The sequence below is a fragment of the Peromyscus leucopus genome, chromosome 8b (assembly GCF_004664715.2).
Source record: "Peromyscus leucopus breed LL Stock chromosome 8b, UCI_PerLeu_2.1, whole genome shotgun sequence".
Lineage (NCBI taxonomy): Eukaryota > Metazoa > Chordata > Mammalia > Rodentia > Cricetidae > Peromyscus > Peromyscus leucopus.
Genome location: NC_051086.1, coordinates 1493142 through 1510910, shown reverse-complemented (window position 1 = coordinate 1510910; position 17769 = coordinate 1493142). Strand labels below are relative to the sequence as shown.

The following is a 17769-nucleotide window of genomic DNA, read 5'->3' as shown; positions in this document are numbered from 1 at the left end:
ATCTGGCTTTTTACAGAAAATGTCTACTATTGGTCATTGTGGCATATGGCTGAGACAGGAAGACCGCAGCCTGGGCTACATGGGGAGATGTGGGAAGGAGGGGAGTTGGTTTCCTCATCTCAGTTCTAAAGAAATGAGATGATAGAGAAAATCATTACAGAATAAATCTAATATATTCAACAACTCATTCAACATTAGCTCATTGTTTAAAAAGACATGAATTTTATATTTTGAGAAAGATTTGGCCTATTTTAAATACTCTGTATGCAGCTGACATTTGATACACTACAATTAACCAAAGCGGGGGAAAAGCAGTAAAATGAATGGAAAAGGAACGTCTTCAGCTTTAACTGAGTAACTGAAACATGCTCAATGAGAAAAGTGCTATCCCCTCAATAGCTCTGCTAGCCTGACGCCCCAACACAGGCAGTAAGACACACAGATTCAGTGACTAAGAGGAAATTCACCCTTCTTCAAGTTCTCAGGCATTTCTCATGGTGACATGTTAATCTTAGATCTCTAAAATTAACAGGAACCGAAATCCAAAGATCAAAACAGAGCATAAGCAAAAAACAACAACAAAAAAACCAAAACACCCAATCATTTTACTTTTTGTGTGACGTTCACCTAGAGAGAAGAGAAGAATTAAAAATTACGGGACAAAGTGGAGAACAATGAAGAGATATATATTCTAGACTTCTAACTTCCATAAAATAAGATAGGATCTTGTCACAGAGGCTGGGGCTACATAAATACTGATTGTCCGGGTTCCCAAACTGAATGTACCTGTGAAACACCTGTCTGGGCTGTTGGTTGTCCCATACTGACACTGTTCACACTCATTGCCCCACTGGATGATGGGAACTGGTTTTGTGGCAGAAACTGGTTCTGAGTGGGTGCCTGGGCCATCATGTTGTTGGCATGGGTGCTCATCATGTTCGGAGGCTGGGGCATCCGGGAAGGAGAAATGGCCATCTATAAGACAGGAATCAGGAGTGCTACAGTACAGAAGCGGTAGACCAGAGTCTTCAAGACATACAGTGCAGAGGAGACCCAAAGCCTTACAAATCTAGTACATTCTGGTCTTAAAGGTCAGCACTTGCCAAGGACTCCTCCATTCCTAGGCACTTGTCTATACCTTCTTTAACAATCTCTTAAGTAAGCCAGCACTGAACTGTCCTCTGAATGGCAATCAATATAACAGGCTATAATTTAGAATTCAATCATGCCTTTAATTAGTTGAAGGCTGTTTCAGGAGGGCAAGCTCAAGTCAACAGACACTGACAATATGAGCTATTGGCTGCCTGTTCCTCCCTCAACATCAATTCCTCCACATTTGTTATTCCAATAAAAAAAAAAAAAAAAAAAAAAAAAAAAAGTAACAGGGCTGGAGAGATGGCTCAGAGGTTAAGAGCACCGACTGCTCTTTCAGAGGTCCTAAGTTCAATTTTCAGCAACCACAAGGTGGCTCACAACCATCTGTATATAATGAGATCTGATCCCCTCTTCTGGCATGCAGGCAAACATACAGAAAGAATACTGTATATATAAACAAATAAACCTAAAACAACAAAAAAGTAACAAATAATCCTTATTGTAGCAACAGTTGTGTTTGCTTGTTGAAGAGAAATAAGGAAATAAAACATAGCTCAAATTCAAAGGAATAAGCATGCAGACTTCTGAGGTGACAGCGGAAGACCCCTGCCCAGAGAACATCATACTGAGCCAGGACTGAGAGGAGAAGCACTTACACCTGGAACTGAGGCCATGCTGTTCATCGGGACAGAATGGTTCATGGGGGAGGCTGCCCGAGGTCCCATTGGTGCTTGTGACAACTGGACGTTCCCCAGGGACATGGGGTTAAATGAATTCATCCCTGCAAACAGTTATGATAGTTCATTAATAAAAGCATCCACAAGGAAAAGAAAAACACTCATCAGCTAACTCTAAGACAGAACACATGGCTAACAGACAATAGAGAGGAACCCACAAGCAAATCAGAGCAAATGGTAGTAGTCTTCCCATATCTGATGGCAGCAGTGGGTGGGAGGGTTAAGCAGCGGCGGGAGAGCTAGGGCTAAGATGAGGATATAAGGACAGGCAGGGACAAACAGACCTAATGTGCACAATCACGGAAGCAACAAAGCAGACAGACAGGAGGCCTTGTGAAGGAATGAAGTTGCCCCATCTGTACAGGAGATATTTCCTAAGGCAACCCGAATGCATCCTCACTTAACAACCCTAGCAGCAATTGGCTCACGTTATTCCAAGCTTCCAAGCTTCTTGGTTAGGTTGATATTTTTGTTAGAATCTGTGTTAAGACTCAGAACACCATCTCAATTTTGCAAGTATCTTCAGTAGGAAGTGCCCGAGGGCTACCCTCAGCCTCTACTTGTTTGCACAAACACCACACCAGAGACAAAGAATTCACTGGGAAGTATCTTTAGATCATAGAAACTAGTTTTTATTAACTGTCTGTATAAAACTATGCAAATTGTGAGCTCAAGATAAATCCCAGTTCAAGCAGTTATTCTGCCCAGCACTGGAATCTAAGAGAATTCTTGGGGAAGTTTTTGAGAGGCCTTGCCTTACCATTGCTGTAGCCACAAGAGGATCTTCTTATACTTGCAGTGACTATCCAAAACTACCACCCTCAAATGACCAAATTCCAACAAGGCCTAAGAGGACTTTCCAGGGAGCTTATAACATAAAAGTCTCCCCTTCATGAAAAGTTTGTGTAGATACTGAGAAACAGCACTGAAAGAAATCTACATTCGCAGGTACTGATATTGCCAGGAAGGAAGGCTGTAAGTACTGACCCAAAAAATGTCTCTTACCATCTGTAGCTAACAAGTTATCTTGTCAGACCCCAACTCAGCTATGGCTCCCTATCTAGATCAATGCCCAAGTACCCATAAGCATTCAGCTACACTGCTATGGCTCAATTTCTCAACCGCTTTACTTCCTCCACCCCTCAAATCCAATCCATCCAAACAAGTTCTTGGCAAGTTTATTCAGTGTCTGTTTCAGTATGCAGTAACACTGTCACAACTTCAAATCATTTACCCATCCCTCTCAAACCGCTCTGTATACTGCAATGTCTAACATTTGGATAATGTTCCCATTTTATTTCACAATCTGGAGCAATACCCTGCTGCTCAGGTCTCAGTATGTCAGGAGTTGAAAAGCTTACAAATGCCCCCCAGCCCTGAGGCCCCTACCTACTCCAAATAACCACAGAATCTTGAATTGAGCCTTTAATGGTTTAGCTAGCTATCACTACTCCAGCGAGCCATGGAGCTCCGCACACAGCCTCCTGTGGTTGATAAATACTTCCCAGCTTCAACCCTGATGGCCTAGAGAAGCACTGTACCTTCTCAGTGCCCCACATGTGCTTGTCACAGACTGGCTCACACTCTCCTGCTGAGTATTCAGAAAGGCCTTTTTCCTTCCTAAAATATGTTTCTTTTATTTAATCTTCTAATAAGGTCTTCCCTGTTTTTTTGGTTTGTTTGTTTGTTTTTTTTGTGGGGGGGTGGTGGTGGTGGTGGTGGTGGTTGTCAGTCCAAAATCCTATTTCTGATCACTCTGGAAAACACTCCTCTAATTTCCAAATTTTTAAAAACAACAGACTCACATTATTTGGTGGACTACATTCTTACCAGAAAGAAGGACTGGAAAGAACAAAAAAAAGAATACAAAAGGGAAAATGGAGCGGGGAAGGGGTTGCTGCCATTGAAAGTTAAACTAAAACATGGCTGATAAGAAATAGTTACACACCTTGAGAAACCTGCATGCGATTCACTGGAAGAGGCAGGGGCCCATCTATAAAGAAAAAAAATTTTAATTTAAAAAAAAAGGAGACATATTCAAGTTAAAAAGAACTTGCCAGCACACCCTTTAAAAAGCATTCCTATGCCAGGCAGTGGTGGCACATGCCTTTAATCCCAGTACTCGGGAGGTAGAGGCAGGCATTTCTCCAAGTTCAAAGCCAGCCTGGTCTACAGAGTAAGTTTCAGGATAGCCAGGGCTACACAGAGAAACCCTGTCTCAAAAAACCAAAACAGGCCGGGCGGTGGTGGCGCACGCCTTTAATCCCAGCACTCGGGAGGCAGAGCCAGGCGGATCTCTGTGAGTTCGAGGCCAGCCTGGGCTACCAAGTGAGTCCCAGGAAAGGCGCAAAGCTACACAGAGAAACCCTGTCTCGAAAAACCAAAAAAAAAAAAAAAAAAAAAAAAAAAAAAAAACCAAAACAGAACAAAAAACCAAAACAAACAAAAAACAAAAATAAGTCTTCCTATGAGAGAAGCTCAATGTCTTCACAGGCCACTGCCATACAAAAAGCTTCCAACATGCAGACTTTTAGAGAACATAATTGTACATTCTTAGAAATATACCCCAGAGACTGAAGGAAAACTAAGCAAACAGGCTAAGAGCTGGTAAAAAGAAATATAATCCTTACTTGGAGGTCTCACAGACTGGGTTGGTGGGATCACAGGGGGCTGAGCCCCTGGAGCTGGCAAAGCTGGCTGGTTACCCAAGATGCCTTGCTTATGTAAACGTGACCTCCGTTTTTCTTCTAGTTCTTTTTGTATTTTATAGATTTTCTCTGCTAATAAATGATAGTATTCATCCTAAAAAAAAAAAACAATAATATCCAATGTTAAGAAATTGAAAAAAAATCTAAGACGCAATCATTTATTCTGTATGTTCTAACTAGCAAATGAACTCTTTATTCATTCATTTATTCACACATTCACATTTTGCTGCTGGGGATCAAACTCGGCCTGGGTGTACTAAGCAGGTACTATACCACTATAGCACATTTGAAATGCACTGTTGAGACACATTATTGAGACATCTGATAAACCAAAGAATCATTCCCCGCCCCTAAATTTCTAGTGATGTCAGCATACTCTTTAATTTCCACTTTAATGAACTAGTGACTTTACTGGATATACCAAACTGAAGGTGCCAAATACTGTGATTTTACTTTTTTCTGCACAAATGAGCTTTTCCTTGGGTATTCACTGACACTAGCAATAATGTACTACAAGAATCCTCAAGAGTACCCACTGTGAATAAAGACGGCCCAAAGATACCCTTGATGCATCCTCTGTCCTGCTGTGACACTTGGGCTTCACAAGAGAGCTGTGCAGGAGTCTCATCCTTACTGGGACATGTCTCTGGTCAAGGTCATCCAGTAAGGAGTCGCCTAGACTACACAGGTTCTCCTAATTCGGGATTACTAACCAGACAAACACCATTTCCCACCTAGAGGCTCAACAGTTGCTTCGCCACCTACCCTGCTGTTAGCAGACTCATACATGTCCCCCTCTACTTTCTTAGCATAGGCGACCAGGTTTTCCATGCGACGGTCCTTCAGAGCTGCAGGGTCAGGAGTCGGGAAGATGGCCTGGACGCTGAAAGGACAATGTATTCCTATCAACCTGCTTTCAAGGTGGTCACAGGAGAGCTCTCTTTGCCTTGTGCATGAATATGGGAAACAATACTAACCTTTAATCTACACACCAAACACACATATGTGCTATATGATTTTAAGGAAAGTATGATTCCAAATCCCCATTTTGAAACTATTCATTATAAAAAGATTAAAATAAGGAAGAATTCACAGTTGAGTCACTTCACTTCAACTTAGGAGAGGTAGCTTGAACATTAATTTTTTTGTATGTAAAGTAACTGTATGGTCATACCATATATACTCACCAGACCCAAGTTCCCCCCAAGTTTTTGGGAACTCTATAATTAGTCTCAAGACATTGAACACATCTGAGCTTAGCCAAAAAAAAAAAAAAGCAAAAAGGATAGGCTTCAGGTCATGCCTCTATGCTCTCTGATGCCATCATACAATGGGGCCAGAATCTGGGAAACTCAGCCTTCCTAGGTCTCTTAACAGTGGGGATGGCTTTCTGAAACAAGCATGGACCCTCTGCAGCTATGAGCTATATACTGGGATTCAACATGCAAATGAAAAACAAAATCGAACTTCTATGCACCTATAAAGATCCAACAATGCCCTCAGCCACAAAATGTGAATCTGACTGATGAGGGTTACGTACAGTTTATGCACTAGATGGCTCCGCAGGTCCTGAGTCACATGTTCATGCCAGCCTTTTCGAACCCCAGTGCTGGAAGGAGGTGCTGCTGTAGATATGGTGCTGAGGCTTCCAATGTTACCAGAGTTTGAGCCATCATTCATCAGTGCACTAGAGAGGGAGATAACAACACCTCATCCAGCTACTCAAGTGAGTCCATCAAATGCACCCCATTTTCTTCAACAATATGTGACTTAAAAAGCTGAAGAGTAACAAGTCATGCATATCCACCAGAATCCAAACTGTTTACCTGGTTGTTTTCCATTTATCATTTTAAAAATAAAAAGAGGCTGGAGAGATGGCTCTGCTGTTAACAGTGCCTGTTTCTCCTTCAGAGGACCAGACTTCAGTTTCCAGAACCCACACTGAATGGCTCACAACTGCTGGTCACTCTAGTTCCAGGGAATCCAACATCCTCTTTTAGCCCTTCTGTGCATCTTCCTTCTCTCTCTCTCTCTCTCTCTCTCTCTTTCTCTCTCTCTCTCTCTCTCTCTCTCCCTCCCTCCCTCCCTCCCCCCCTCCCCTCCCATTTCTACCTCCTCAGTAATTCTCTGCCACATGCTGAGTTTTGTGTGACCCCCACCCATTCTTATGCCCACTTGCTCTTCAGACACGAGCTATCTGAATCTTTGGTCTTACTTGGTGGCCCCCAAGGAAGTTGGAAGAGCTGATTCTGAAATCAAGTTTGGTGGCTGCTGATCTGTTGTTATTCCTCCTGCTGGAATACTCATTGGGTTGTTTCCTTTAAAGACAAGGAAAAGTGAAATCAATCCCTACACTGTACACACTTTGAAGTTCCTATAATGGACAATAAGCAAGTGGTCACATAAAGAATTCCTGTGAAGGATGACAAGATACGAAGGCAGAAACTCTGGAGGCTGTACTTTCGTTAGTGGTGCTAACTTATCAAACCCCACTGTTAACTCCTCCCGTTTTTACTCTAGAGCCTAAATAATGTGTCTGGAGGCTGGCTAGTGTCCTCACTGTACTCTATGGCTACAGAAAAAGACCACTGCTCATTTACAGTCTTCTAACTTTTCTTTTTCATTAATGCCAAATTCTCAACAACTACACTGACCTGCCTGGCACATACTTGTGTGTTCGGGTTGTTCTTACAGGTTAGAGAGTAAACTTACAAAGTCTAAGTTTAGAGGAAAAATAGAGAAAGGTCAGCTTGCCTACAATCTTCCTATTAAAGAAAAAGATGCAACTCAGATTAATAGAATTCCCAAATTATACCATCAAACAGTAGAGGAGTAGATAGAAACTGGGTATTAGGGTTTCAACCCATTCTCCAAGCCATTATTAATTGATAATCAATTAGGTGTTTTTTCCAAAAAGTAACACAAGGGTGATTTTAATTGGTCTGCCTCTGCCGCTTTTTCTCTCTCAGCACTGCTTAGATATCAAACTTAGGGCTTCGTGTACACTAAACAAGTGATCTACCACTGGGCTACATCCCTACCCCTTAATTGTTTTTTTTTTTTTTTTTTTTTTTTTTTTTTTTTTGACTTTTTGAGATAGCGTTTTCTCTGTGAAGCTTTGGAGCCTGTCCTGGAACTCGCTTTGTAGATCAGGCTGGCCTTGAACTTACAGAGATCGGCCTGTCTCTGCCTCCCTAGGGCTGGGATTAAAGGCATATGCCACCACCGCCCAGCTTTTTTTTTTTAAACTGGTCTTTTTTTTTTTTTTTTTTTTTTTTTGATTTTTCGAGACAGGGTTTCTCTGTGTAGCTTTGCGCCTTTCCTGGGACTCACTTGGTAGCCCAGGCTGGCCTCGAACTCACAGAGATCCGCCTGGCTCTGCCTCCCGAGTGCTGGGATTAAAGGCGTGCGCCACCACCGCCCGGCCTAAATTGGTCATTTTTTAATGACTCCCTAGTGCCACCAATCGTAACTTCATTGTTAGTACTACTCACACTGTGAACACCTGCAGTTAAAAAGACAGAGGAAAAATGTTAAGGAAACTAAACCAGGGAGTAACAAAAATCGTGGTGATTATGAACACATGTGTAAAGCTGGCAAATGATGGGCTATAGTTACCAGAGGAAATACTGATCTACCCAGCAGCAGGTTGATGGCAGCTGCTGAGTGCCCTCTGCTAACCAGCCTGATTCTACCTCCAATGATGCTCCGGAGGACCACAAACAAAAAGACATGGCAAGACCCTATGCAGTCCTAAGTGATATACTTAAAAAGAGTCTGAGTCACAAGGATGACCTTTTATAAACTGTCAAGACAAAGTGGTACACACAGAGCAAATCATTGCTTCACTTGAAAATGTAGTTCTTTCCCTGAAAAATACCACTCAGGTTTTCTCTGGAAGGTCATTAATCCAAAGCAATGACTCTAAAGTCAAAACACAAACTGAAGACAGCCTTGGGTTCCAGTAAGCATTATCATCTTTATACTGGATCTGGAGAAAGTTAGTTCTTGAGTGTTCCTTGACTTACCTAGGGCATTGAGAGTCCTCATCTGCTGGTGGGCTGGAGGCTGTGCTGCTTGCTGGCCCGGAACCTGAGGCTGCAGCTGTGTCTGAGGCTGGTTCATGTAGGGGAGTCCTAGAGCAGCATAGGCCCGCTGCATGGAACTGGGGTCTATGGGATTTGGGTTACTTAAAGAAGTAGCATTCTGTTGCCCTGCACCAACAGAACCAATTGTGTTTTGAATTCCACTAGCTGGAGATCCCAGGATGGCTAGAACAACAAACAGACAGACAAGCAAAGAAGGTAAGTAAAAAAGAGATGGCCCACAAATGAATTGTAAATAATGTGAGGCAAATACGTCTTTCAAAGACTAGGAATGTATGTAAAGCTTTAAAGCTAGCAAGAAAAGTAATGCTGAATTCATCTATTTTTCTAGCAGGAGTTAAGGAACAAAAATCTAAAGTAAATCCACCTTTTATGTTTAAAAGCAACAGAACAAAAAAATTAAAAAGACATCATTTAGTAAAAATTAGTATGTATTAAAATCTAGAGACACCTAGAGAGTCAGTTACAAGGAGTGTCAAATGTATGACAAAGCAAAGTACAGCATTCTGTATGTCTCAACAGCTACCTCTCAAATGAAGGAGGAGCTTTCCTACAAGCAGTTGCCCCTACCTATCTGCTGGTGCTCACCTCTGTAAACTGAGAGGAATAGCAAAGGTGAAACCTGGTTGGCCAATTTGTATTCAATAAATCTATAAGGTGATCCTCTAAATTACAAAATAACATTTCTCCGAATTCACTTGTGTAACATCATTAGCAACAAGCCTTTCTTAACAAGACCTCCTCAGGAACACTTGTCCAGGAGAGCACCATGCTACTTGATTTACTGATAGATCTGGCTAGAATTAACAGATGGAATGAAGCTTCAAAAGGTGTCACCTCAGTATCCCTGATACTCAGGACCCAGATGTGCCTCATGTAGCTATCAGCTACAAGGACCCACACCACAGCAGTATGCAGAGCAGCTGTCTAACCCCAGGAGATGAAAAGGAAAACCACTGTCCAAACAAGGAACTCATCCTAAAGGACTTCACATGAAATGACATAACCTGTAATGCTCATTTCAAGTCTAACCCATCTACCCAACCATACAATCCACCCATTTGGTGAGGTTTCTATACAGCAGAGGTTTTCTGTCACACTATTTATTCTTATCTTTAAGAGATACTTTTTTTTTAAATTGTACAAAGTTTTGAGTCATGTTAGAAGTAAAATCACAAAGACATGCTTTATATATTAAGCTTATGAAGTTGACATTATATGACCTTTGATATATGAAACATTCACAAAGCCTTTCTTTCAATGTAAGTAATATTCTTACATCTATGCAAGTATAATATACAAAAAATGCTTATCAGAGTAACTTAATTAAAATGAAATGTGTAAAAAGAAAAAAAATTTGGTAATTAACCATTCCATACTATCAACTTTTCTAATAAGGACAGTCAGATCTCAAACTCATTAACACTCATTAGATACAATTAAACACAGCAAACATTTCATCATTATAAATAAAATACACTTCCCAAGGTACACCTTGCCAAGAGTGTAGATGAAATAGTCAAGTATAATATCTTTAAAAGTATATTAAATATTTAATAGTCCCTGAAAGTATAAGCATGTACCCATCATATTTCCTCAACTTGCATGGTAATTTTTCAAATAGTTATGACATAGAAAAAGAAAATAATCACCCAGTATTCCTTTGGATGACAAAATTCACAGGCCTCTCCTTCAAAATATTTATTCTCATTCTCTTTTTCCTTTCCTCAGCCTCCCCACCTCTCTCTCTCCTCTCCTGTCTTCTCACACACATTACTCAAGGGCTCAACCCCAGCCCAGAGCAGTTTACTTTCCTCTCACCTTAGACATAAGGAAGACTAGACAGCGAGTGAATTATCCTAGCATCTGAAGACAGTGTCGACGTGGCCTCCCTTTCGAGTGCAGATGCAATGGTAGTGCTTGAATGACTTTGTCCTACTATATTCTTTCATCTGCACAACCCCAAAATGTCATCTACTTAGCAAATGCCCACCCTAGGATAAATACCATTCCTAAATCCAGAGCCACATATGGGATAAACAGCTTCATTCATCAGAACCTCTCACCGGTGCTGTTGATATGATCACTATTTTCTGTTTATGTTAAAAACATGTTTTCTAAAAATAAATATAAATTTTCATTCTGAAACAAAATATACCTAAGAGAAAACAGGCAGACATTTGGAACTCGACACTTTCAACAATGCAGAACCAAGAAAAAAGAAACACAAACAACAGACATACACGGACACACAGCTCAACAGGAGACCTAGACAATGCTACAGTATGAAAAGCACTGATATCTAGCGGGTGATAGACTGACAGCAGAGTCATGAAAGTGGCCACTGGTGTTCCATATCCTTCTCTAAATTCCCACAGGGCCCACTGGGTCTGTTTTATCTTTAGGCATTCATACTTCCAGCATTCACACTACTAGGCTTCCTGATACAGTGGCTAGCATATAGTCTATGTACTCCATGAGCTTAGACCTACTGGGAAAAACAAGAGTGATCTAATAATCACCTAATGCACACCAAACACAGCTTGAGTCCTGGATCAGAGAAAATCTTGTTCCTCTCATCTTTCCTAACATCACTAGAAGTTGGGAGTCCATAAGACTCAGTCTACTCTTCACCTACTCCTGCCCACAGGGTTGGTGTACTGGGAGGGCTCAGTGTAAAGTGTACTCTTCTGCTACACAGGGCCACAGCACACAGTGCAGGGAACCTACAGCCATCTGCCCCTCGCTCCCTGCTCTGAGCACTGAGGATGAACAAGAATGAATAGCACATTAAAGGCAACAATGCTTACCTCCCTGCATCCCTGACAAAGAGCCTTCTGCACTCATCAACTGGAGATGTTATTGAAGACCAGCTACTTGGCCTTGTTCCTTCTAAAGTTTAATGCTGTGATTACATGTCACCAGTCTCTTGGATGTCATATTACACCTTGAGAAGTCCCAATATGCTAGCTTGAATTATTCTAGCTTATCAGGTTGCATACCTCAACCTAGACACATCTTTGAGGGTTTTTTTTGAAGGGAGTGGGGAGGACTGAGTTTTGCTATGTAGTTCTGGCTGGCTATGTAACTATGTAGCCCAGGGTAGCCTTGAGTCCATGGTAATCCTCCTACTTCAGCCTCCTGAGAGATATGTGAGATTACAGTCAAGAGTCATGGTATCTGGTATGTCTCTGCCTCCTCTAATGAATGCTCAATACCTTCTCTACCTCACTACTCCTTTTTTGTTGTAGTTAAGGCAGGAAGTTGCAGATTAAGAAACAAAAGGTCAAGTTTATTATGGGTTCTGTGTAAGACTCACCTACCAATATTTGAATATGGATAAGGCAGTCTTTCCCCTGTGAATTATATGTTGCTAACTTAAAACATTCAATTAACCAGCAAACTTCAAGCTCTAATAATTTTCAATAAAATTGGGCTCAATTTGGAAATTCAATGAAAACTGACACAAATGAACTGTCAAACCCTGTCAGAGTGGTAGAAGACAAACCACAAATGCAAGCTAGACTATTGTTCTACTCACTCTTGGGTTACACAGAAAAACCAGGGCTAGATTCATTCAGATCTGTGCATATCTGTGCCAAGTGGAAGGTAGCAGCACATCAGTCTCTCCCTGTTCATAGTATAAGGCACAATAACAAATACAAGATCTGAGTACCCAAGTTCTCAAAGGTGGCTTTCCTAGGAAGCCAAGAGACACAATATAGGAGGGCAAGGGGCAGCTGTTCTGATCAAGGCTGGGACTCTGTAAAGTCATCCAAGCCTTGTTCCCCCAACCCAATCTCTACCACTGTGTTAGAGGCACCTGGAGACCACAGCACTCCCAAGTGGAACTGAGAGCCTGGTCAGGCAGAACCCAGAATGTGCTGTATGAAAGGGAATTTTGAAGTTGATTTTAACTCAATATAACAACAACAACAAGAAGTGTTTCTAGCAATCCAATATGTGCCAAAAAATGGGACAAAGAGCCACCCCAAGAAGTAAGGGCCAAGGAGATGAGGACACTGTAGCAACAAGCGAGGAGACTGCTGTCATAGTCACTGAGGATTGTCGTTCTGTGGCTCAGTCCAAGTCTGGGGCTGGGGCTGTCCTAAAGCACATGTCTAAATCCCTGTGGGTTTAGGTGGAGAAGATAGGGTCTTTCTTGGAGAATATTTCTATCTTCCCCTACAGCTCTGATACAGACCTGACCTTTGTAGATATCCCAAGCAGCCATATCCCAGATTTTAATGTATAGACCAAATACTGGGAATTTGTTTAAAAAAATACAGATTCTAGCCAGGCGTTGGCGGCTCACACCTTTAATCACAGCACTCAGGAGGCAGATCTCTGTGAGTTCGAAGACAGCCTGGTCTACAGAGCGAGATCCAGGACAGGAACCAAAACTGCACAGAGAAACCCTGTCTCGAAAAAAACAAAACAAAACAAAAATTACAGATTCTAATACATGAAGCCTACAAGGAGGCCCAATTTCCATATTTTTAACAAGCAACCCGGAAGGAAGCAACTATGCAGCATGTCTGCATATTTAACTGTAACAAGAGACTCATGGGTTCCAACATGGGGACTCAAGCACATGTCACACAGAATCTACTGGAGGTCAGATGCCAGGACTGATGACTGAAAAGCTCTAGTAAGTAACAACTATTTCTGATGGGCAGGTAACTCATTATTATTTTATAAAACAGAAAAATCATATAGGCCCCAACGCAACAAACAATATGGGTTTCATTTCAAGCAACATGTTAGTGCCTTAGATAATTCTCCAAGATCTGTCAGTAGAGACATAAATCACAGCAGTCTGAGAGTGTGGAAAGCGTGTCTACCAAGGAGAGGGCACTGGTCAGTATCTGTATAAGGCATGTGTTCAGAAGGTAGAGCTTTGGCATACTTGTGGTAACTCCAGAGTGAGCCTCAGCATGGCCCTATGGTCGTTAGAAGCTTGCATAGCCGTACCTGAGCTGCTGGCACAGGTACCTCTAAGCCCAGTGTCTAATTCACTGTTCTACTGCTGTGAAGAGACACCATGACCACAGTAACTCTTATAAAGGAGAGCATTTAAATGGAGGCTTCCTTACAGTTTCAGAGGTTTAGTCCAGTTATCAACATTGCAGGGAGCATGGTAGCACACAGGCACAAGTAGCTGAAGTTCTACATCTGGATGTGCAGGCAGCAGGAAGAGACACTGAGCCTGGCTCCAGACCTCAAAGCCCACCCCCAGTGACATACTTCCCCCAACAAAGCCACACCTCCTAATCTTTTCAAATAGTGCTACTCCCTGATGACTCAGCATTCAAATATATGAGCCTATGGGAGTCATTCTTATTCCAACCAGCTTCATTCCTAGACAGGCTCCATGCTGTATTGGCTCGTTACTGCCTTCTAGGATGTTCTTCCACTGTAATTTTGTTGAGCCTGCCATGAACACCACTCTGCTCTCTGAAGTAGTCTCGGCATATTCTGATTCTCCCCATAAGGACTACACAGAGTACTTCATGCCTATACTTGGTTCTTTAAGAGAGAACCACTTTTAAAAAATATGACAGAGCAGTAAACTCGAAAAATCCCAGAAAAGCTACTCCCCTAAATTAAAAGTGACGGGTGAAACTGAAGCTCATTACTCACTGAATTAATGTCAAACAAGCACAAATTAACTCAACAACGGTGGGTTTTTTTGTTGTTATTTTTGTGAGGGGATATGGTCTAGCAATATACTCTCAGATGGCCCAGAATACATAATCCTCCTGCCTCAGCTTCCAGAGCATTAGAATGCCCAACCACACTAATTTTAATGTATAGCTCACTCTCTAGAGCTCAACCTTAAGCTACTAAAGGGTTGGGTGCACATTTTTCTTTAGTTCCTAAACTAAGATCCATACACCACAAACACAATTTTTTGAGAAGAAAGGACATTGACAAAACATTTCCACTGATGACATGAAACAATTCTATATTCACACATCTACAAGTATAGAGCCAACAGACAGCACTCAAAACTGAGATGTAACTTAAGAAGCATTTGGTCTAGAGAAATGGCTCATCAGGAGAAGTGTTGCTCAATCACGAGGAGCTGAGTTCAGATCCCCAACACTCACATAAAAACAGCCAGTTGTGGTGGTGCTATGTTCCCATGACCCCAGTGCTGAGGAGGCAAAGACAGACAGATTCCAGGAGTTCCCTGCCTAATTACTCTAGCCAAAACCATGAGATCCAGGTTCAGTGAGAGACTACCTCAAAAAAGAAAAAGAAAACAAGCCAAGGTAGAGAGTGATTTACAGGAAGACACCAGATGTCCTCTGGCTCACATATAAGCAAAAGCACCTGAAGACACATGGGCACACAAACATACAATAATTAAAAATTTAAAAAGCATTTAATTCTTTACAAAATGCTTTTATTTCCCCTTCCCCCCATTAAAAATACCAAAACCTTGTGCAGAGACTATCTCAAGTCTCTCTGTGACTTTTTATCATCAATCCCCCCTGGTAACACCTCACGTTATGACTAGTAGAAAAATCTGTGGTTTACCACTTAAGAAAGCATGCACTGAATCAATTTTCACACCTAGACAGTTATAAGGATGTTAAGAAAAACAAACCACACATTTCTTTTCTTTTCTCCTCCTCTTGAACAAAAACCACATAAGTATTTCTTAAAAAGAGAAAATCACAAAGGTTTACAATTTTCATACCAATGTGTACATATTAAGCTCAAAAGATCCTATATAAGTCATGCCTCTAAATTAAAAGTTAAGAATGAAATCATGGAATTAATATCATAGAAGTACAAACTCAGCAATGGATTTTTTGGCACATCAAGAGCCTATTTCTAAGATGTATCCTAAAGCACAAGAAATTTCACCACTACCACTGGGGAGTGGAGGGTTTACAGAAAGCTGAAGAAGAACAGACTTTATTTCACTACATCTGTTATCCCCAATATATAGGTTAAGACCTAGTATCTCAGAACTTCATTTTATATAAGAGATGCCCAAGAAAACTGTGTATTAAAAATCCAGGGGTTAAGAAGATGGCTAGTGGCGAAAGCACTTGCTATCCAAGTGTGAAGACCTGTGTTCAACTTCCCAGAGGCCATGTAAAGCCAGGCATGGTTGCAGGCCTGGAATCCCAGTGTTCCTATTGCAAAAATGGGAAGCAGAGGTAGGAAGAACCCTAGATGCTCACAGGCCACCTGCATAGCACATATAAAAACAGAGACCTTGTCTCAAAACGAACTGGAAGGTAAGTAAGGACCAACATCCAAGGTTGTTCTCTGACCTATACCACAAGCTGTGGCAAGTGAGTACCCACACTCATACACACACACAAGCACGCACCCCGGACACATACACACTCAAAGAACCATTTAACTGATTCAAAGAAACTTAACTGTGGTGCCTCTGTAGGGGAAGAAGATAACAAGCCCCAAGCCCCAACTCCCCCCGCCCCACCCCCTTTTTTTTAATGAAGCATGCTGTGCAGTGTGAGTCAGCTTACAGGAAGGAAAGTTGGAGTCATAAGAAGAGATCAAACAGCCAGCAATGGCACTCCACTCCATGGCACTCTTAGATTAGAGTGATTTGCCATGTACAGCCAGCCAGGAAGAAAGCAGCACATGTTCACCAGGCAGAAGGGAAACCTGTGAAGATGTTCAAGAAGATGCTCTAAGTGAGGAACACTTAGAACATCAGGGAGGAGTAGAGATGGTGAAAGATGAGAAAGACTGTGCCATCCTGAAAGATCACTAGAGGAGGCATGCCTCCAACTAGAGGATGACACAGACCCAACGGAACTTCCTAAATATCCAAATGGGGAACATATCCAAAGACCACAATTTTGCCTCTGAAATGACAGCAAAAAGTTTTAAAACTGGGAAAAAGTGTTCATGTCCTTCCCCTAATGCTCTGATGCCTAAAAAGAGCAGGGACCCAGGGGCCACCTGCAGTAAAGAGCAGCCAGTACAGAACTGGTCACATCAAGGACTACACAGATGATTCAGAAGACAACAAAATGATGGGGATGAGCAGGATGTGTCAACCCTGAGGCTGAGATTCCCAGTCTAAAGCTCAATAAATTGTTATATCAGCTGGTATGGGAACTGCATAAACAAACCCTTACCAGGCTCTTAACCCTGGTATAACCTAAAAGGGTCTTCACAGAAAAGGTGCCCCTCTATTGCCCCCATGATGTTACTCACTGTAGGTGACCTGACATTCCACTCTTCATACTAAGTATCTGTCAGAAAATAGCAAATCTTCCTGACAGCTATTGATGGAACGGGCCTTGCTGGTTCGCACTCCTTCAAGCGCATGTGTGCAGGATGGTGGAGGTAAATGAAAGCCCAGGATGGCCATGGCTCCTCATAAAGTTCAGTGAAAGCCCATCTGCCCTCTGAGCTTGGCTGCACCTCAGTCACTATTAGGCCTCCCTCACCCAGCACGTTGTGCTGGTGACTCTTGCCCACTCCCTACCTACTCTCAGCATTCTCTTAAGAACAGTTTCTATTCTCATCTCCAAGCTTCTCTGCCCCCGTGCTCACTTACTTTGTTGGTTTCGCTTGTCACTGGCATTTTTCAAAGGGAGGCAAACAGGACAGTCATGTCGTGTGCAGTTCTTCCAATGAGAGATGATTTGTCGTGAAGATGCACAATGGGCAACTATGACCAGAAAAACAACGAGATGTTATTTTTCTATCCAAATCGTCACACTTCAATTACACCTATATTATAATGCCAGATTCCATTAAAAAAAATGGTAACAAGTGTAACCATAATACAGTACAAGCAGTCCTTAACTTACAAACAGGCTGTCCAAAAAGTTTGTAAGTTGACTGTCAGTAATTCCAGCCAAAAACTTCCCATAGAAGCAATGTTATGAATGATGGGTGATTAAGGTTCCGCCCACAAAACAGAACAAAAGCTATCAACCTCTGAAATACTGAGCATCTACAATGAAAGGCAGAACAGAGTTCTACAATGCCACTATTAAAAATAAAAACATTAAATTATATTTAAGGATGAAACCAGCTAAGAAGTACCACTGAAGAAACGTAGATAGAGAAGCCAATGAGAAGTCTGTAGAAATTCTGAAAGGAATACAGTACTTT

The 17769-nt window shown here is 41.8% G+C and overlaps 1 protein-coding gene across 2 annotated transcripts in view; it reads right to left on the bottom strand.

The window, feature by feature from the left end:
* The window catches only part of LOC114710614 (CREB binding protein), a 143020-nt gene that overhangs the window by 39068 nt on the left and 86183 nt on the right, over window positions 1-17769 (bottom strand). The window contains exons 5-13 of one of the 2 annotated variants that reach the window (XM_028894800.2): window positions 17207-17320; window positions 8569-8811; window positions 6756-6858; window positions 6081-6227; window positions 5306-5423; window positions 4463-4634; window positions 3781-3825; window positions 1752-1876; window positions 787-975 (exon numbers count right to left, since the gene is read on the bottom strand). In XM_028894800.2, coding sequence (XP_028750633.1) covers window positions 787-975; window positions 1752-1876; window positions 3781-3825; window positions 4463-4634; window positions 5306-5423; window positions 6081-6227; window positions 6756-6858; window positions 8569-8811; window positions 17207-17320 — 1256 coding nt within the window. The remainder of the gene's footprint in view (window positions 1-786; window positions 976-1751; window positions 1877-3780; window positions 3826-4462; window positions 4635-5305; window positions 5424-6080; window positions 6228-6755; window positions 6859-8568; window positions 8812-17206; window positions 17321-17769) is intronic. The other variant, XM_028894801.2, reaches the window with a different exon arrangement.